The sequence below is a fragment of the Corythoichthys intestinalis genome, chromosome 4 (genome assembly GCF_030265065.1).
Source record: "Corythoichthys intestinalis isolate RoL2023-P3 chromosome 4, ASM3026506v1, whole genome shotgun sequence".
NCBI lineage: Eukaryota > Metazoa > Chordata > Actinopteri > Syngnathiformes > Syngnathidae > Corythoichthys > Corythoichthys intestinalis.
This window is the reverse complement of record NC_080398.1, coordinates 23,350,994-23,372,820: the sequence shown is the minus strand read 5'-3', so window position 1 is coordinate 23,372,820 and position 21,827 is coordinate 23,350,994. Positions and strand designations below refer to the sequence as shown.

Here is a 21,827-nt window from a genome sequence, read left to right as displayed (position 1 = left end):
ACTATGCACATTTCGTTGCGGTATTCACCTGGGTTAGTGTGCCAGTTCGGACATTCCTTAGAATTTTACTGCTACATTACCTAGTCATAAGTCCAGATCATTACCAGGTCATGTTATGTTTGAATGCAGCAGTTACTGTTTTTTTTTTCAGAGCACAGAAGTTGATGAGGTGGCTATCACGTGACTACATCGCGCTGCAGTACAGTCAGTGCTTAACTTATAAATTGTAAAGTTAAACCTAAGCTTGTCGCAATATGCAATAATTCCATTTATCGCACGATAAATAAAAATGAAGGCGGTAATTTTTCCGCTGCGATTTATCGCCTCGCGTGAACGTGCGTGCGCGCGTGCGGCAGAAGTGCTGTTAAAAGTTCGGATTCCTTGTTACCAACTGCGCAAAATGCATCTTCGTTCCAGGTCAGGCAAAAAATAGCCAATCGTTCCCATTATATCCTATTGTTCAACGTATACCGGCCGCATCAGTGCTCCGAATTGACTGCGGGCCATCTCCGGCGTGCCGATGCTTTTGACGTGTGGGCACTCCCGTCAGGTGTGACATTTCACGCGGAGCGGATATTTTTCGGCACAACATATTTACAACGAAGTCCGCCAAAACATTGTTACCGACTTGGCCGCTACGAACAACTTCGCTTTGACAACGGACATGATGAACATTGAGTGGCAAATTAAGAGCGCTGTGCTTCAAACGCTTCCTGTTTATGAAAGTCGATTGTCATATGCTGGTGTTGTGCAGTAATGAGCAGACGTGACTTCTGTGGCGTTTGCTAACTTTTTCAATGCGCGCACACACTAGATATCATGAAATAGCAAATTAGATGTGCTACGTCCCATGCCATTGGCTACGTGAGCCCAGAGTGATTATGGGACACGTAGTCCATATACTACATCGGTGAATTATAAACCGCCATAACTGAATGGAAGTTAAGAAGGCAAAATCAATCCATACCAGTGACTATAGATAATGCTGCAAATATTGTTAATTCAGTATGTGACACCGATGGATTCGGACCACAAATAGGATGTCTTGCTCATGTGTAGTAAACCTAGCTGCTAAGAGAGCTGTAGCAATCAACAGTGTGCCCTGCCTCACTTTACAAACAGTAAAGATTGTTCTCAACACTTTTATACAAATTTTTTTCAGATCAATAAGAAGTAAGCACATAAATATAATGCACTAAAATGCATGTTTATATGATGGCAATTTAATTTTTGCTACATCCGTATGGAACACCATAGCAGAAGCTATGAGGGGAAAAGTTTTCATTTGCCTAAATGCTCAAGTTATTAAGTGCAATTTTATTTATTTTTCTTGAGAACCTTTTAACTTATTCTGTGTTTCTGTGCGGTATTAATACAGTGGTACCTCTACATACGATCACTTCGACACACGATCTTTTCGACATCCGACGTAAAATTTGAGCCGCCATTTGTTTCTACATCCGACGAGTTGCTCGAAATACGACGACATGACAGCACTGCAAACGAACGCACGGTGGATTTTCTTGTGTGAGAAATCAACACAGTTTTCAAAAAAAGTTGATACAGTTGGAGAAACAAGGAAAAAAGTGATGCTTACCTTTGAAATGAAGATGCAAGTTATAGAAAAATATGAGCTTGGGGTGCGCGTCCCTGAACTGGCTCAACAATACAGCTCCATGGTCCTCTTCCGACCACCGTTCGCCACTATTTATAAGTTAAGGTGACAATTATTATTGTGGTAACATTGCCAAGAAAATCGCCAGCTTCGTCACGTTTTTATCATTTATTTAAGAACTTATCCAACACAAAACGCCCATTGTCTTAAGCAGTTGACGGCTCTCAAGAAAACGAAAGTATTATCTCTACCGCACAGACCTATCTCACTGAGACGTCAGCTTCGCGGTGCGTTCAGGGACAGTAAAAAGTGTCCGCCATATTAGAATCCGATTCGTTACATTATTTACAGGAATAATTATTAATTATTCTTCTTATTATTATATTATTCTGAATTATTTATTTATAACTTATTTGTTTTTCTATGTTTAATTGCCATTTGTAACAGTGCCAGCAGTATTTATTAAGAATTTAGTGTATGTTTTTAGGCTTTGGAACGAATTAATGGAATTATAATGTATTCCTATGGGAAAATCCTGCTCGACATACGACCATTTCGACTTACAAACAAGGTCCTGGAACGAATTAAATTCGTATGTAGAGGTACCACTGTATTGTCTTTTACCTAAGAGGCATGGTCTATTGGTTTTAGTTGTGATTTCTTAAAAAGTATTTTTGAATTTAAGAATAAATATTTATTGCATTTAAATGGGTGTACTTGATCTATTAATACTGTATTCTCACTGTGTTATTGTAAATTGGTTTTTAAAAAAATTGGGGGGGGGGGGGGCGCAATAATATCGCGTATCGCAATAATTTATGAGATAAATTATCGCACACTAAAATTTGTTATCGCGACAGGCCTAGTTAAACCGTTTCACTTGTAAAACAAAAATCAGAGCTCACAATAAACAAAATCAAAGCAAACAAGGCCAATCACTGTTGCTGCCAAACTGACTTCTCTCTTCCGCATACGTCATATTGCATTGCATATACTGTATTGTCTTAAAGGCAACAAAGATATTTAGAGACAAAGACTTCACTATCCGTTGAAGGGTAACGGGGCATAGGGCCGTTCCGTAAGGGGCCTATTTTGAAAAAACTTAAAATTCAAATATTTTCAAAACCAAAGCCGCTAGCGACCTAAAACCAAAACGGGCACCTCCCTTTGGTAGATATGAGTCTCTTTGAGCAGCGGCATCAAAAATGTTTAAGTCGTTCCCTAATAAAATCCTGATTTTGTTTTGTTTTGTTTAATATAATAAAACTTAAAATGCCCATAAAATTCTCAGATTTTACGCTAAATGCACAAAAATCACCAAATGCAGAGATAATCACCTACATTTAAGGATCAAAAGCAATATTTAACATACATAGCTTATAAGTTTTTGCCCGAAATACCAACATGTTTTTTTTTATTTAGGGTTAGTTTTCAATAGCTAATAAATTACTCAATTTTCACATCAGAAACTTAATACTTGAGGAAAGCATGCAGAACCATCTTAATTTTACTCAACAAAACAAAATTGGCATTTTTGCTATGTACAATAACAACTTATTTAGGTTAAATTCTGGTGTCACTATTGCCTCAGCACGTCTTGCTGGCTATCTGGCCCTCGTCGTTTTTAGATCGGAATGTCACATAAAAAAAAAAAACCAAACACTTAAGGCTTTTTTTTTTTTGGTATGGACGCAGAAACGCAAAATTACCCATCCCCCCCTTTTTTAAGTTGAAAATTCTTGTAAATAAATGTGTAAATCCTGGAATTTCTATAGATATGGACATAAAACAGTGTAGATTCTTGGTTAAAAGCAAAAAAACGGGCAGTTATAATTCATTTTACCTAGCTAGTTCAAGTTAAAGTTATGCTAAGTTTTAAAGTGCATACATGGTGCTATTTTATTTAACACTTACCTTGAATCCTCGACCAAATCACTCTCGAGACACTCCTGCCTGTTTGTATGCACTAAAACATTTGTTCGGTTTCCACCTAAATCCAGCATTAGAACGCAGCGTGTTTTGAGTTTATCGCATTGAAAGCTGCCACTACGCTTTGCCGGGTCCGACGCTCTGCCTGACCCGGCCCCCTTCGGGATGCTGAGGCGCATTGTCTGTAGGAGCTGTCTCGTCAACTGATAATGAAGTCTTTGTTAGAGATGTGACAATGCATTACCATCGGCGGTGTTTTGACTTTTGGGGCAGGGGGGCACAACATGTTGAAGACCCCGAAACATGTCAACAGTTAACTTACAAGAATATTTGTAATAATAAGTTGAAATTGAGCGTCTTTTGTTCCCTATCATTCTCGAGGGGAGTTCTAAATCGGGCTGCTTAAGACAGCTATACTTTTTGCCAAGATCGTCATTCTTTTAATATGGTACGCCCGCCGGTGTCGTGCCAATGGAGATTCACCCGTCAAAAATTGTATCACCTGGTCGGAGCCACTGCACTGCACTGATTTGCTTGATTTCCGTGTTTTGGTGATGTAGTTATCTATGATGTTTTAAAACATGGCTCATCCATCACAAAAAAAAAACCTGTTGTATAGCGTAACATGCGTACTAAACGTAAAAAAGGGCAATGTTTTACTGTTTTACTCGTAGGATGACCAATAACTGTTATTACTGTAATTCAAGTCCTGTATGGAGTTAATCCAGTTTAATAAACGTCAATGTCCAAAATATATAACTGTGGTTATTTTCTGGCTTCAATTAATTGTTGAAATCTCCATAACTAATGTGTGTTTGTGTGTGCACTCCCGCGGCCAGGCAATACAATTTTTGACGGGGTAACTACATTGGCAAGTAGAAGCGTGCGAAATTTCCGATTCTTAGATTATTCGCGATTCGGCCGTGGAAGATTCGAGAACGATTCACAAATATCCAAATTCCGATTATTGAATTATACCAGGTAAAGCGGAAGTGAAACACAGTCAGCGCGGTCTTTGGGACGCAATGAGGAACGGACCGAGAGTAAATATCATGTTCAACTCATGCTGCTAGATAAAAAAAAAAACAATCATAGAGTAAATATCATGTTCAACTCATGCCGCTAGATAAAAAAAAACAATCATACCTGACTGCGGCTGACAGCCGCTACAAACAACGCCCAGTTCCTAGTTCCTACAAACATACGGCTACAGTATATATCATATATATGTAGAACTTTGCAAAATGACAGATGACGTCAGTGTTAGAACTTGTATGATTGAACAGAGATGCGAAATGACAGACTTTCCGGCGTAAGTAAACAGCCGCCATCTTGAAGCAGTAGACCTCTCTAGAAGGCTCTGTTGTAGCGAACCTAATTAACTTTTTATATAAAATACTCCTAAATCAGCAGAATCTTGTCTTGAATCTATCTTTAAATGGTGAAATAGTTTTAAAACTTTGATAAAAGTAGACAGAAGGGAAATTATGGAATAACGGGAGCAATTTTAACAACTGTAACAGTTGATTCACAACATTAAATTAATTGAATGTAGTTTAAAGCTGCTGATACAGAATGGGTACTGTACTTTTCGTATATTTGTTTACTGTTATATGTTAACTTGATACTGAAATAGTAGTTTGGTTTAGCCTGTGAGGATTTTTGAACAATTTTGAAACTAATGTACAAAAAAAAAAAAAGGAGGGGGGTGCATCAATAATCGTTTTATAATCGAATCGGAGCCTCTGAATCGTAATCGTAATCGAATCGTTAGGTGCCCAAAGATTCCCAGCTCTATTGGCAAGACACCGGTGGTGGCTCTGTTGTACAATTAGCGTCTTTAGTGGGGCAAATTGAAACTCCGCTCACCATTTTGGCGGTGCTCTCTGGCGTTTCATGGTCCACATTTTCAATCCCTGGTTCTCGCGCAGTAGTTATTGTCGCTTTTGAAAGCTTAGGTTTGAAAAAATTACGTACATCCATCTCGCCTCTTCGGTCCTTGGGCGGTTTTGGCTAAGCAAAGCAAATGATCGTCTCAGGTGCTAGTCAAATGATCTCTTCGTAAAATCATTTTGACCAATTATGATTTTTTTTTGTTCATTTCATTTATTTTTGTTGTTTGTTTAATTGCTTCACAACTTTTATAGACAATATTTTACCAGAAAACTCTTAATTTTAAAACCATATATAGGAAAGTCAATTACATGCAATGACACTTTTCGGCTACCAAACTCCGCATATGTGCATATCGCTACATAATACAACACCACCGCCCAGTGTATCACAACCAATAAAAATTGCTGTTGAATTTAAGACTCAGGTCTACAAGTCGATTATGACAGGGCTGTTCAATAAGGTGCCGAATCGGCCAAAATAACTCTCAGAAGACCGTGAGGTCCAAATCAAGTAGTATTGGATCCTGTTCCAGTAAAATCCAGCACAAATTAACCCCTAAGCCCAGTTTTCATTTTTCTTTATCGTAAACTAGACCTGACAACTGTTGGCTGATCTTAGAGTTTAGGAAGAGATTTTAAAGTTTTGATTAGGATGGCGTGAGACTCAGTGGGCTAAACAAAAACAGTACAAGTGCTTATGGTGTCCTTTCTTAATATTCTTTTTTTTAATTAAAAAAAAATATATATACAGTGGTACCTCTACATACGATCGCTTCGACACACGAACTTTTCGACATCCGACGTAAAATTTGACTCGCCATTTGTTTCTACATCCGACGACATGCTCGAAATACGACGACAACGGCAGCACCGCAGACGAATGCACGGCGGATTTTCTTGTGTGACAAATCAACACAGGTTTCAGAAAAGGTTGGTACAGGTGGTGAAACAAGGAAAAAGTTGACGCTTACCTTCTAAATGAAGATGCAAATGACAGAAAAATATGAGCGTAGGGTGGGCATCCGTGAAATGGCTCAACAATACATCTCCACGGTCCTCCTCCGACCATCGTTCGCCAGTCTTTATAAGTTAAGCTGACAATTCTTATTGTGGTAACATCTCCAGAGAAATCGCCAGCTTCGCCACGTTTTCATCATTTCTTTCACAACTTATTCAACACAAAACGCCTGCTGTCTGTCGCAATTGACGATGTTCTCAAGAAAGCATTGAAAGCGAAAGTAAACTTTCACCCGCTCCCCTCCCTCTTTGTCACGTCAGCGCCGCGGTGCCTTCAGGTACAGAAAAAAACGTCCGCCTTATTAGAACCCGTTTCGTTACACTATTACAGGAATTATTATTATTATTATATTATTAATCCGATTTTTATTTATTATTTATTTGTTTTGCTATATGTAATTGCCATTTGTAATAGTACCAGCAGTATTTTTTAAGGATTTAGTGCAGGTTTTTGGGCTGTGGAACGAATTAATGGAATTATAATGTATTCCTATGGGAAAATCCTGCTCGACATACGACCATTTCGACTTACAAACAAGCTCCTGGAACGGATTAACTTCGTATGTAGAGGTACCACTGTATATATATATATAAACTAGGGCTGTCAAACGATTAAAATTTTTAATCGAGTTAATTACACCTTAAAAATGAATTAATCGTAATTAATCGCAATTAATCGCAATTCAAACCATCTATAAATTATGCCACATTTTTCTGTAAATTATTGTTTGAATGGAAAGATAAGGCACAAGATGGACATATACATTCAACATACGGTACATAAGGACTGTATTTGTTTATTATAACAATAAATCAACAAGATGGCATTAACATTATTAACATTCTGTTAAAGCGATCCATGGATAGAAAGACCCGTAGTTCTTAAAAGCAAAATGTTAGTACAAGTTATAGAAATTTTATATTAAAATCCCTCTTACTGTTTTCGTTTTAATAAAATTTGTAAAATTTTCAATCAAAAATTAAACTAGTAGCCCGCCATTCTTGATGTCAATAATTACTTACAGAAGGAGCTGAAGCCCATAAAATCAGTCGCACCCAAGCGCCAGCAGAGGGCAGCAAAACTCCATAGACACAACAAGTGAGCGTTTCACTGCACTGTCATTTAAATCTGTCTGAGCCGGCCATCTGCGTTAATTGCGTCAAATATTTTAACGTGATTAATTTAAAAAATTAATTGACGCCCGTTAACACGATAATTTTGACAACCCTAATATAAACCTCATGATTGAGAACAAAAGTTCATTTCAATAGTTTGTTATGTACCCTTTATTGGCAATAACGGAGGCCGAGTTCACAGGTGTCAAACAGATTCCAGAAAGTGCCGAGTGGGTGCAGGTTTGCTTTCCAACCAATGAAGAGGACACCTTTTCACCAATCAGATCTTTTACATGTGTAATCAGTTAAACTTTGTCAGGTGCTGCTTGTTTCAGTAGGAAGTTCATTGGTTAAACTCTCTGCAAGGTATCGGTTAGAACAAAATCCAGCACCTACTTGGCCCTTTCTGGAATCAGTTTGACACCTGTGATGTAGTTGTTCAGTCTAGGTTGGATTGGTACAGTAAATAAACTTTATTTCTTTTGTGGAATATAAAAAAGTAAACCTGTATCATGTCATGTCTGAGTCTCTGTCTACGTGGGCATGCTTCATGTCTGTAAGCAGCTGACCTGGGAAAGTACAGGGTCATGGTATGCATGTCTAAAAGCCATAATGCGGGTAGATTACATAGGAACTCCCATCACATGGTTATGTTGCAGTGTATTATGCCTAAAAGTGTACTGTCTTTTTCAGGAAACAAAGATTCAGGCTTAAAAGAAGACGCAGAGGTTGCAATGACAGTGGACACCACAAACCTTCCTCCGCCTGCTAAGCTGCTGCAGGACTGGTCCCGCACTGCTTTGCCTCACGTGTGCCCCTACTGTGGCAAAACTTTCACCCGACGCGTTTTCCTGCGCACTCATGTCTATAGCCATACTGGAGAAAAACTCTTCAACTGCAAGGTGGTCCATCCAAATCCGGTGCTGCATTACTGTTCTTATTTGACAGTGGCCTGACACTTTGTCATTTTTGCGCAGGTGTGTTCAAAGTCCTTCACGAACTCGCAGAGCCTGCTGCGTCATACCATGACTCACAGTGGAAACAGGCCCTTCTGCTGCGATGTTTGTGGCAAAGACTTCACTCAGGCTGCTACTCTCAAGAGGCACCAGCTCATTCACACTTCGAACCAGCCTCGCCGCAAGCGTGGACGCAGACCGGTACCCTTCTCTGCCATTCGTTTTTTCAGCAGAATGCAAACCTGTACCCGTTCTAGTTTTTCATCATTGGCTGTGATTCACATTGAAAGAACTCGTCAATGGGACCTGTTTCACCCAACCAGCAACGAAGTATTTATAAGCCTCCAAGCTCTTAAAGTTTTTCAAACTTTCGTGAGAATAGGCTGATTTTGTGTGGACAAGATAGTTGTAAATATCAGGGTAGCAGACGTCAGGCAGAGACGGCGAAGACAGCGGGTCGAAAAACATCGATTTAGGCATCAAATATGGATCTGGCGAATGTATAAACTGAAGCTTTTCCACATAACGCCTTTTATGCAACGCATCCAATGAGTTTACAGCGTCAGATAACACCGGGGCTTCCATGAATTGCTCTATAAATTGCACGACTAATTGAAACCATTGAGAATAGGGCTAAAAAATGACGGACAATATGGCGGCCGGATACAGCGACATGTCATTTTGTGACGTAGGTGAGTAGGGTCTATAGACGCACACAGGTCTTAGCAACACACTCAGGACATTTTTCAATTGAAATGCCTTAAAACTACTGCTGTACAGTAGGAAAGACAAGGAGCAACGAACTATCTCTCTTCCCCTCTCGCTCTAAAAAATAACTTGCGCACATTCTGTGCCTGCCTGTTTCATACACAAATTTATTTTCCAGTCTTTTAAAAAGGTGTAAATCTCTCTCCCAGTAACTGGGAGCATCCATCATAGCGTCTGTTAACGGTGTCCGGGCGGCAGACGTGTCTTGAATTTCGTTTGGCAACGAGCGGCTGCCATAAAGTTATGAGTGAAAATCATCGTTTTTGAACCTTTATAAATCGTAATCGAATCGTCACGTGTCGAATCGCGATGCATGTAATAATCGATTTTTTTGGAACTCCTTTAAGATCTACCAACTTAAGTTTACTTCTGTTGTGGTCATTTCGCGTTCGTGTTGCGGCTATAGACCCCAATCACCAACGTCACACAATCACGTGATCGCTGTATTGTGCCACCATATTGTCCGTCATTGTGTGTCGTATTGTCAATGATCATAGTTTGTAAAGGTGGATTCACTTGCAAATTATGGAAGCCCCGGTGCTTTCAGACGCTGTAAACTCATTGGATGAGTTGAATAAAAGCTGTTATTTGGAAAAGCTTCAGTTGATCCAGTCGCGGATCCATATTTGATGCCCAAACCGATGTTTCCTCCCGTCCGGTCCTGTCCCGTGCGTCAGAGCTCGTCCTCAGACCACAAAATTTCAAACCATACTCCAGTTTATGTCATGATGAGGAGTCGGGTACCTAAAATCTGCACTGGCCCGAATATAAACCGACATTTGGTCAGCTGAGCGTTACCGTTGTCACGATTGTAAAATGAAATTTGATCGACAACGGGCCGGTGTGTGCCGAAAAATAGCTGCCCCGCGTGAAATGTTCCCCCTGCCGGGAGCGCTTATTTATAACGCTTTGTTGATGTGAAAACATCAAATGTTTTCATGGACGCATTACAGTAATGGATTTACGACTGTAAGATCAGTTTTAAATAATTAAATTACACAAAATATTAGTAATGTATTTTAGTAACGAATCGTGGACTGGGCCAAATAACCATCTTTGAACAGAAATGTATTAGTCTACAGGTTTTCACGACCATATCCCAATGACAATCACACAGGTATGACATTTATTAGTTCAAGTAGAGTAAAAAAAAAAACATATTCACGGTACAAGAAAGTCGTTTCCGTGTGGGCGCTCCCGTCAAGGGGGACATTTCACGCAGGGCGGCTATTTTTTGGCACAACACCTGTTTTAGTGGTCACCCTCTTGCTGCGCGACTGTGGCGATGAGCTTCGTAGTCTCCCTCTGATGTCTGCGATCGTGTTGGCATCATATTGATGTTTTCGCTGCTGTCTAACGGCTGTCGACACAAATAAACAGTGCTGCTTTCGAGATTTGCCCTTTTAACAATGGGCACACAGCATCTACTAAAATGACCGTTTATCTTCTCTGTTACTGCAACCAGCCGCCACACATCCCGTCACCATTTTGATTAATCAATGTTAACGATTGTCAGGAAGGTTTTTGGGTTTGTTTACTAGGCGGTGATTCCTTAGACAAGCAGAAAAACATGCAGTAATAGGAGGAATGTACGTAGCGGTAATATGTAAACACGATGAGCTGACGGACAATATGGCGGCACCAGTCAGGGGGGCGGAGTTGTGACGTCACGTGATTGGGGTCTATAGGCATTCTTATTTTTTTCTTTTGCAGAGCGTTTGGAATTTGGCCTCTTTATATTATCAACGTTAGTTGCAATGAGTTAATAAACCAAACCAACACTGATACTGTGACAGGGATTCATGTTGCCGGTGGTTTGCTGAGATCTGCTTTTGCTTTTTTGTAAGCCCTGCAATGCATCATTTTTCTTACTAGGTACTTGTCTCACTCGTATGGTGAATTACTATTTCGTTGAAGGCTGAATGAAGACCTTGCTGTCTAATGTATTTTCTTTTGCATTGTCCTTGGGTGCAGATCTGTGCTCCAGACAACGACGGAGTAGATGGTCTCTTCTCGTGCCCCCTCTGTCCTTCACACTTTAACACAGAGGAGCAACTCAACCATCACAAGTAACTTGTTTCTTTCTGGTTTGATTTTTCCCAGAAATTAAATTGGTTTATATTGGTGGGTGAAACAACATGTTTCACTGAAGTCTTTTATCCTCAGACAAAAATTCAGCCTTGGCAAACCAGTTGAATGCATCTAATTAACACAGCATGGGAATGAGATGAACCCTCTTCTTTGGTAGCTGTAAGCAGCCGAGCTACATCATATGACCTTAAAGCTTTCCGAACACAACGTGCTCTGATATCTTGTCTGCCCTTGAGTTTCAGTCACATGATTGACAGACAGGCCAAGTGAATTAAGAGGACATGGGGTAGGACAAAGCAAGAATGTACACCTTTTTTGGGAGGGTGGGTGAATATTCGGTGAAATGTCACCTCCGTAGCATTGCACCGTACATTGTGTTAACACTGGAATTGAACAATCGTCAATTGCCCCAATTAGACATGCTGTGAACTGACAATATTTAGGGCTAGGCATGCTGGTTTGTTCGATGTTTTCAGAGCTGAAGAAATTTGTGATGAAATTGGCTTATTATTTTTTGTAAAACAGTTTTGACTAGTTACATTTAGGAACCATTGATTGGGTTTAACATGAGCACTGATTTTATACAGTAGCTCTTAAAGTAAAGATGATTTAAGCACAAAATAATCCCTCTTAAAAAATATCAGACCTATGTTTTGTAGATACAAATTAGAACATTTGAACAAATATAGCTTTATAAAAGCATTGAAAAAATGGATCAGGCTACATGAATTCCCAAAGGATAATAATCTACAAAAAATTTGAACCGTTCGGATTTTAATGATTCCACAACTGATGGTCACTAAAATTCATGTGCACATCCCTACTCATTCCTACTTCACTCTCGGAACATATCTGGACTTAATATTATATTGAATGCATGGAGAGGCTTACTGTTGAGATATTTTCAGAGTTTGAAGTAGGTATAAGTGGAGATGTACAGTATAGTTGTGCACATGAACTTTGGTGATGACTGATCACAGTTATCGGATGTTCTAATTGGCACGCGTTATACCTTTTCCATTGTAAAAATTTCATCCAGTGCAGGGTTTCCCATGGAAAACTTTAAAAAAGGCAGTCTTAAAATAAAGTGAAAAAAAATTACAAATAAAATACTTACATACAAGTGAATCTTGAAACAATCCATTGTTGGTGACGGTCACTTTTAAAAGTAAAATAAATGGTGTGGCTCAGTGATGAAGTAGTCGTTCCCCAACCCAGAGGTTTCGGTTTGATTCCCCACCCTGTTGACATCGTCTGAGTATCCTTGAGGAAGATACTGAACCCCACGTTGGTCTTGATGCTGCATCATTAGTAGGTAAATGACCATATACCTGTAGTGTTAAAGCGGTTTGAGTGCCCTGACGGTGGAAAGGCACTATACAAGTATAAGTTGATTCCATTTACCAAATAAACTAAAATTAAAGCAACACTTGATCCATTTACCAAAAATACTCAAATTAAAGCAACACTAGGTAACTTTTCAACCTTTATCCCTTCAAGACCTGCAATATGAAGCAATTATCAGAGAATCCCAAAATTAGAAAAATAAGGTCCTGATGGAACCTTTTTATCAAATTTGTAAAAAGAAATGACAAAAGGAATATGTGTAATAAGCGCTCTAAAATCTATACCTATATCTATTTGACTAAATCCTGTTTTTTTTTCTCATGGAACCTGCAGATGCATGTGTTGACTTGCATCCATCATTTTTTTTTCAAAAAGAAATGTCAAAATTCTGAATAACTCTCAAAATCATGAAATTTTGGTGTATCAAATGTGATAAATTTGGCAATAAAGGGTTAAAAATATTTTCATAATATTTGTGATGATATGTCGACTTACAGCTAGTTGAATTACACCTCTTTTGTATCTTGAGGGGGTCTGTATCGCATTCACTGGCACTAACTTTGAGGTGGGTGGCAAGAACCCTGCCACACACAAAAAAACTACAAATGTGTAGGCTATGGCTGCAGCTATCGATTATTTTAGTAGTAGATTAATCGATGAACTAGTTAGTTTGAATAATCGAGTAATCTGATAAGGAACATGAAAAATTAAAATTCCTGAGCTGAGCCACAGTTTTTAATTTTTCTTTACAATGCTCTTGACAAATGGTTCGAACACATATTCCCACAAAAAACGGCTAAATATACCTATAAACTAAATTAGGAATGCATTTGAAAAACATTAGCTCAAACCAAAACTTAGCTTACGTTGGTCTTAACAGGGAGGAGCTGTATTTAAGCAATGTGAAATGAGGCCGACTACAGGGCAGTGTATCCACGCATATCAATAAAACTAAATGCAAACACTTTCAAAATAAACCATTACAATGCCACTTTAATTAAACGAATACTCAAAGCAGCAAAATTTAATTTGAATCTTTTTTTTTCTAATCGAATACTCGAGTTAATCAATTAATCGTTGCAGCACTAGTACAGACTGCTTTATGGCATACGTCACTTCCAGCTTTTCCATTCATTATAAAGACAGAAGTCGAGGGGAACGCTTTCGTGCAAATTCTGCAAAGATGGCAGAGCAACAAAAGAGACAAAAAGTTTTGTCTGAAGAGGAAAAAGAAAGGGAGGCTACCAGTATGTATAGAATAAACATTGGCCCGGCTTTCACTCTCTGGCGTTTCGGAAGTACTGTAATTATTTTCTGTATAAAAATTAATTTGGTGTTCAAAAAGTCTTTTTTCAAACTTGAGTCTTAAAAAGATAGTCTTATAATCAGGGTCATCTTATATTCGGGCCAATACGGTAATTAAACTGCTTCAATGGGAGAGCTGGGACAGGTTTGTTCATGTATAGACATAAGATGTCGGCAATGTGACTTCAACCAAATCACCAGTTGTGGTCAAAATGCAGTTACTTTTTAATCTCTTTTGTAGCACTGTTTTAGCCTCTTTGAGTGGTGAGCAAGAAAAGCTTAGCAGCCCACCAGGCTTATAGAGCACTGGAGGAAACGCACACACCACTGGACCACAGCAGTGGTGGTGTTGTTTTGATTTTGCTGATGAAATGTAGGTGTTTTGTGGACGAGTTATTATAAATTGATTGATAATAAAAACAATGAAATTATTGTCAATTTCATACGGTAAGTTTGTTTGGGAAAAGTGCAACATTTGGCCAAGGAGTCCATTTCAAGCTTCACCTCGAGTTTCAACTTACCAAGATACCATGAGATGGTGCCAAAGCAATGTTTTTTATAGTAGCCACGAGCCAATAACAGAGGGAGCCTCCTAACCAACATCTATAAATGCTGGAACCAACAAGGATGAGTGTGTTACAGCACTCAACAGGCTGAAGGCTGTGTCGAAAAGAGTGCATACCCCACTACTAACTCGTAACCTATAGCAACAATTAGGCATATGCTGGATGTTATTCTGACGGTATGATAACCTAAAGTCAAAATATCACTGTATTGTAATTAAAGCTCTGAAATGTGATAATTTGAAATATCTGGGTTTAAAAAAAAAAAAAACTTTTTCCCATTGAACAGGATTTTTATTTTTAAACATATTAGCAAATTGGAACATAAGTATAATGTTGTTAGAATATACCGTATTTTTCGGACTACAAGTCGCACCTGAGTATAAGTCGCACCAGCCATAAAATGCCCAACGAAGAGAAAAAACCTTTTATAAGTCGCACCGGAGTATAAGTCACATTTTTGGGGGAAATTTACTTGACAAAATCCAACACATAGAACAGATATGTCATCTTGAAAGGCAATTTAAATATAAAAATAGAATAGAGAAGAACATGCTGAATAAATGTTCAGTGTACAGTGCATGAACAAAGAAATGCGAATATACTGTCCTCACCAGGACGTTACGGCTCAGTCCTGGCTATACAGCGAACTCCCAAATGACGATGCTGGACGTCAGTATAATTTGCTGAATCAATTTGGTCCTCGATACCATACAGGTTCGCATCAACGTAAATAAATGATAATTAGGTGCTATTACTGCAATGACATAAACTTTTAGCATGCGTTCACTAGCATTAGCACATTGTTCAAACAACCACACAACTGGCTCTAAGTATCCGATCGCGGGTGGAAAACACACAACAACATCAGAAAAGATGATACACACAGGCGTTGCCTCTGTAGAGGTATTTTAAAAGCATAAACAATGAACGTAGGTTCGCAGCCGTGTTTCTCTCTCGTTAACTCGCCTACTCACCCACAGCTACATAGCTGTCCGTCTTCTTCTGGCGCGTGAGTGCTCTTCTTCACGTAAACAAGTGCGAGTGCGCCCCCACGTGGGCGTGAAAGCGCTACAAACTAAAAGCATGCATTTCAATATAAAAAAGTCAATAATACAATTGAACACACATTGCCAAAGGCAGAACGCGAACGTGGCCATAGCTATTAAGTTATTCAGATAACTATAGCATAAAGAACATGCTAACAAGTTTACCAAACCATCACTGTCACTCCAAAAAACAAAATAACGTGAAATGATATCATAATGTGTTAATAATTTCACACATAAGTCGCTCCTGAGTATAAGTCGCACCCCCAGCCAAAATATGAAAAAAAAATGCGACTTAATAGTCCGAAAAATACGGTATATAATCTTTTTATTATTTATTTTAATTAAAATAAATGCAGTCCTTTGGGTAAGCCTAAACCACATCTCAACATCATTACCATGAGAACAAAAATAATTGAATTATTTTCCATAAAAAGCACATGTATATGACTTGTATCATGTTTACATTATATACACACACATTCTTTCTCAACACAGACAGTTGCCAGAGAAAAAAGACATCACGTTTTACCACCACACTAAAGTTAACTCTCATAGCTGGTGGGAAACATTCATGACAGTGTTTCCTAACCTTTAATTTTGTATAAATTCGAAGTCATATTGGAGGTATTGCATCCTCGTCAGCCACCCTCCCCAAGCATGTTTGATATTTCGGTTGGCCCTCCTCCTCTAAGCCGCGGCCGTCTGTAACTTTTCTGTAGCCAAAGTATTCCCATACCAGCGATTTAGTTTTCTTCGATGGTGGGAAAAAGTTAGCATCCAGCCATCGTGTAGCACAGCTCACTCACTGGCACTGAGCAACAACTGGTTGGGGAGGGCTGAACCTTACAGCTGCAAGCGAGGGATTTCTCCATGTGTTTTTAAGACATAAAAATAGCTAATACCTTAAGAACGGTATGACGGAAGAGTTGTGCAGTTTTGAATCCTTCACATTTTCATACCACTGTATACCTTGAAAGCGGTAATCGGCACATGTCTCGCAGCTATAACTCCACAATTAAATAATTGGCGTTGATATGAAAAATAAAAAAATGGCTCCGAGCAGAGTCCGAGGGTCAATAGATACTGGCTGCCAAGTTTCATGATGATTGGTTCATAAATGACCTTCAAAATTGTGTGTCCAGAAGAACCAGAACAACTACTTGAGTGGTGACTTAACAGGCCTTCAGACTGTAAAATATTTGTGGGTTAGTGTCACTCTAATTTAATGCTAGGAGCTGCAAAGAGAGGAAGTTCAAGTGTTCCTTTCCCCCTAATAAGTGGATAATAACAACAATTTTAGTTTACTGCTCTTGACAGGATGCTTTGCCATTCAGTCTAGCTAATGTCCCTCATCTACCATGGAAGCCACTTGCTGTCAGTTATTCTTATATTTTTTCAGTTCTTTAAAAAATACAAATGTCTAAGTCTGATGTTTTTCTTCCTTCCTTTTCCCCCCCTATTCATCAGACTTCTTCACACCAGCAACCCGTTCCCCTGCCCGGATTGCGGAGAGGCATTCAGCCGCAGAAAGGACCTCGACCTGCACTCGCTCACCCATCAAGGTCAGAGCCCCCATGCGGGAACTGTTCACCCACACACTTTGTATTGTCAGTGAGAACAATGGGCTAGAGCAGGAAAAGCGAAATCTCTCTTTCTTGCATTGCCTTCACAGTCAGTGGTTTTATGTTTCTGTTCGGAAATAAAATATGACGGATGAGCGCCTAATGAAAAATCTGTTACACCATAAAGGAAGCCAATCAATTATGATGTTCTTATTAGTACAACTCCCAGTGAATTACTATTGACTCGGCGATAAATGGCGCCGGCCCCCCTGTCAAGCCCACCCGGCCGACCTAGCTTGTTTATTCCTAAGCATACATCGGCGTTATACGAGCATTGTTGCGCCGATGCATTAGGTCAATGACTTTGCATTGATCCTCGTCTCACGTGGAATGGAACGGGATAGGTGGAAGTAAATGAATTGGGTCAACATGCCGACACTTCATCTTAATCACAGGGGTGCGGGCGGGCTGGAGGGGGGGCTCATTAGTTAAAGCTTGACAAGTCGGCACGAGGGAGAGGTCAGAGGTACAGCTTTCCTCGGCGACAGATGATTGACGAGATTGATCTATTGATCAGCCCAGGGCCATAGGGCGATATTGTCCTTATTAATGGTTTAATTGGTCGGTTCCTGAGGGGAAGGAAGGGCTGAGCGGCCAATAGTCCTGACCGGGGTAGAAAGGACAGATGGTTAGCAGATTGCGAGGTGTTGGCGTGACGACCCCTCGACGTGCTGATTGAACCATCAGTGTCAGCAGTGTCCCCCCCTTCCTCGGGCAGATTTTCATCCAAGCAGGAGGTCTCTTGACTTTGCCCAAATAGAGCCAGGACAACTACTGATTTGTTGATGAGCTGATCAATAGAGACTCTCACTTATTGACGGAATATTTATTCAAGCAGGAACTATCGTGAGCACAATTGCCAGAAGTCCAATGACAGGAATTAGTTGTCCTGCAGTACAAGAAGGGATGCTCAGTTGTTTTTTGTTTTGTTTTTTAATTTTGTAGATACTGTATATAGAACATAATTAATCTCTACTGTTGAAACATTCCACAAACCCTTCACGAAACTACAAAGATTATCCTTATGATTAATAAACTGGAAAAAATTATTTATTGAATAAAAATGATTTTTGTATGTCTAGTGTTGCACTAATTTTAGCTGAAGCTTGATCAATTTATTATCTTGGCTTTCAGATTTGTTCGTTAAACATGATAAAATGATTTAGTTAAAGATAATATTTCATAGGAGTTCTTGACATAAAAAAGTAAATTCATGAATCATATTTTCAGTGTATTCTGGTTGGTCTGAGATTTTTTGTGTGTGTCACTGTAGGTGGGGGTGTGGTTGCTGGGGTAAATAACATTATTGCAGTTAATTGTTGCAAAAACAATTTAAAACTTAAAATGTAAAAAAAAAAAAAAAACAACAACAACAAATGTTTAAAAATAAATAAAATACAACAAGTGAAAATACCTTTACATGTACCATATTTTTCGGACTGTAAGTCGCACCAGCCATAAAATGCCCAACGAAGAGGAAAAAAACATATAAGTTGCACCGGAGTATAAGTGGCATTTGGGGGGAACAGTACAGTGTACAGTATGATAATGTTACATAATCCATGAACAACGAAATACGAACGTGGCATGTATGTTAACGTAACATAGCTATTAAGAGTTATTCAGATATTTATAGCATAAAGAACATGCTAACAAGTTTACCAAACCATCAGTGATACTCCAAAAAACCCAAATTACATGTGAAATGATATAATAATGTGTTAATAATTTCACACGTCGCTCCAGAGCATAAGTCGCACCCCCAGCCAAACTGAAAAAAAAACAGCGACCTATAGTCCGAAAAATATGGTAAACACTACAACAACCCTACAAATAGGCATGTGCCGGTATGAGATTCTGATGGTATGATAACCTTAAGCAAACATTTCACGGTATTGCAATTACAGCTCTAAAATGTTTTATTTTGGGATTTCTGGGTTACAAAAAAAAACCTTTTTTTCCATTGAACAGGATTTTTATTTTTCAAAACAACATATTAGCAAATCTGAATATAAGTTTCATGTTAAATAAATAAAAAAATAACAAAAAATGAAATGTTCTAAATATTAAATTAGCATGCTAATTAGCCATGTTATCGGCTCGTCAACTAGCTTACATTACAGTATGTTTTACCTTTGCTAGACAGTGGGGAAAATTTTCAAACTTGTAAAAATTACAGACCTGAAAATAACTTTAGAAAAGCAATTTCTCTAAGATTTCTTTTAGTGGCACCATAGTAAATAATTAAGCACTAAGGTTGAAAAATTTTAGGAACCATTCATGGAACTGAATGTGGGAATGAACCAAAAAGATGGTTCTAGTGATTAATATTATGTCTGTTCTCTAATTTTTTGAGCGTCTCGGGGGTAAATCACAGTAACTCCCTTAATTTAGAAGTGAATGAAGTGGAAAAAATGTTGATGAGCCCATGCGACCTTTTCTCCCTGTAGAATCCAATGATACTGTCAACACTTATTAAATGTTCCTAAATTGAAATCTGTACGCCTCCTGAAACTTAAAGCTGAGATGATTGCTATCACGCTGTTAAGATTAGGGCTGCAGCTATCGAATATTTTAGTAATCGAGTAATGGGCTGAAAATTCTATCGATTAATCGAGTAATCGGATAAAACGTTTTATTAGGTAAAGAGCAATTATACATATACATGAGAAAAAAAGACATTTAATCCAATATTGAACCATTTTCAGTCAATCAATGTCTTGATTTTGATGTACATTGTTGAAAACAGCCAACAATTGCATCTAAGATGTGACTAGAAAAAAAAATTCACTGCTTTTACTCAAAAAACTTCTAGATCTTATTAAAAAACAACATATTTCTCACCTAAACATGTAATTACGCTTGATAACACACATCACTTGAAAGCTACGTGTTTTCCCCACGTGTTTCAATTTAATTTCCATTTGGGTCAAGCTATTTTTAAGTTCTATTTAGGTTTGAAGTTAGTCTAAACTGTAAGTACTGATGGGATTTTGAGTTTTTGCAGTGTTCAGAATAAATGTATGATACTTGCTGTATTGGAGCACATTAGGGACCAGTGCTACTTAGTGTTTTATTCAGCAATGACTACTGAGCTAAAACTGACAGTTAGGTTTATTATGTTTTAATTTTACACACTCATCACTCTACAGCGCTGTGTTTTTACAGATTAAATAAAGCCTGTATGTAAAACACGTTAGCCACGCATCGACAGTGGTCATAATCAATAGAAACCTAGCCCTCCGAGGGCCTAACGTTACGTGATCGAGTGACAGTAACGTTATATTTACTAGCGATGAGAAGTCTACTGCTTAAGATGGCGGCTGTTTACTAACGCTGCCCAGACGCGACCGAGTCTGTCATTTCGCATCTAGTCCTAAATGCATGCGATATCTATGAGACGCATCGGACACTATCTGCTACCACACTAGCATCATGCGGGCGTAGTTTTTAGCAGCGTCGGCGTAGTTTGTAGCGGCTGTCGGCGCGTTGTCCCGCATTAAACATAGTCCGGACAAAACGTGATGCTTAGAGCTGGCACAATTAAACGATTCCTCGAGGTGATTAAAATTACTCGGATGAGTTTTTAAACTCGAGTTACTCGAGTTGCTCGAGTATTCGTTTCAGCTCTAGTTAAGATGGAGTCAAATATCGCTCTTCGTTAATTTAAATGGGACTTCACTGGTTTCGCTGACATGGGGCATATTTAGTGTTTCACAAATTGACAATAGCAAACAGCACTTGTACTTGAATGTGCAACCGCACATTCATCGATTTTCTTTAGCGGTTGTCCTCATTAGAGTCGGAGGTCAGGCATATCACAGATGACTTTAGGCAAGTACATCCTGGACCGGTCGCTAGCCTATTTTATGTTATGTACAAACAACCATTGAAAATCACATTCACACCTATGGACAATTTAAAGTCTTCAACCTAGCATGCATGTTTAGGGGAGGTGGAAGGAAGTAGGGCTGCAGCTATCGATTATTTTAGTAGTCAATTAATCGATGAACTAGTTGGTTTGAATAATTGAGTAATCGGATAAGGAACATGAAAAATTAAAATACCTGAGCTGAACCTCAAACGGTATACTAAAATAAATAAGGATCTATGTACAACAAAAGAACAATTGGCTAACTTACATAGCAAAAGTCTGCTAGCTTAAATGCTATAAAACGCTAACGTCTTTTTTTTTTTTTTTTTTTAATGCTCTTAACAAATGTTTCAGACACGTATTCCCACAAAAACAGTTAACTATACCTATAAGCTAAATGACAAATGCATTTAAAAAACATTAGCTCAAACAAAAACTTGGCTTATGTTGGTCTTAACATGGAGCAGCTGGATTCAGCCATGTGAAATGAGGAAGACTAGAGGGCTTTTGTATCCACCTAAATCAATACAACTAAATGCAAACAATTTCATAAATAAACCATTACGACGCCACTTTAATTTAACGAATACTCAAAGCAGAAAAATTTAATTCGAATCCTTTTTTCTAATCGAATACTCGAGTTAATCGCTTAATCGTTGCCGCACTAGAAGGAAGCA

General features: G+C 38.7%; 1 protein-coding gene across 3 annotated transcripts in view; it reads left to right on the top strand.

Annotated features, from left to right (window-relative positions):
• The window catches only part of znf574 (zinc finger protein 574), a 56,138-nt gene that overhangs the window by 20,573 nt on the left and 13,738 nt on the right, over positions 1–21,827 (top strand). For all 3 annotated transcript variants that reach the window (XM_057834845.1, XM_057834843.1, XM_057834844.1), the window contains exons 4-7: positions 8,266–8,474; positions 8,550–8,729; positions 11,271–11,365; positions 17,122–17,216. In XM_057834845.1, coding sequence (XP_057690828.1) covers positions 8,266–8,474; positions 8,550–8,729; positions 11,271–11,365; positions 17,122–17,216 — 579 coding nt within the window. The remainder of the gene's footprint in view (positions 1–8,265; positions 8,475–8,549; positions 8,730–11,270; positions 11,366–17,121; positions 17,217–21,827) is intronic.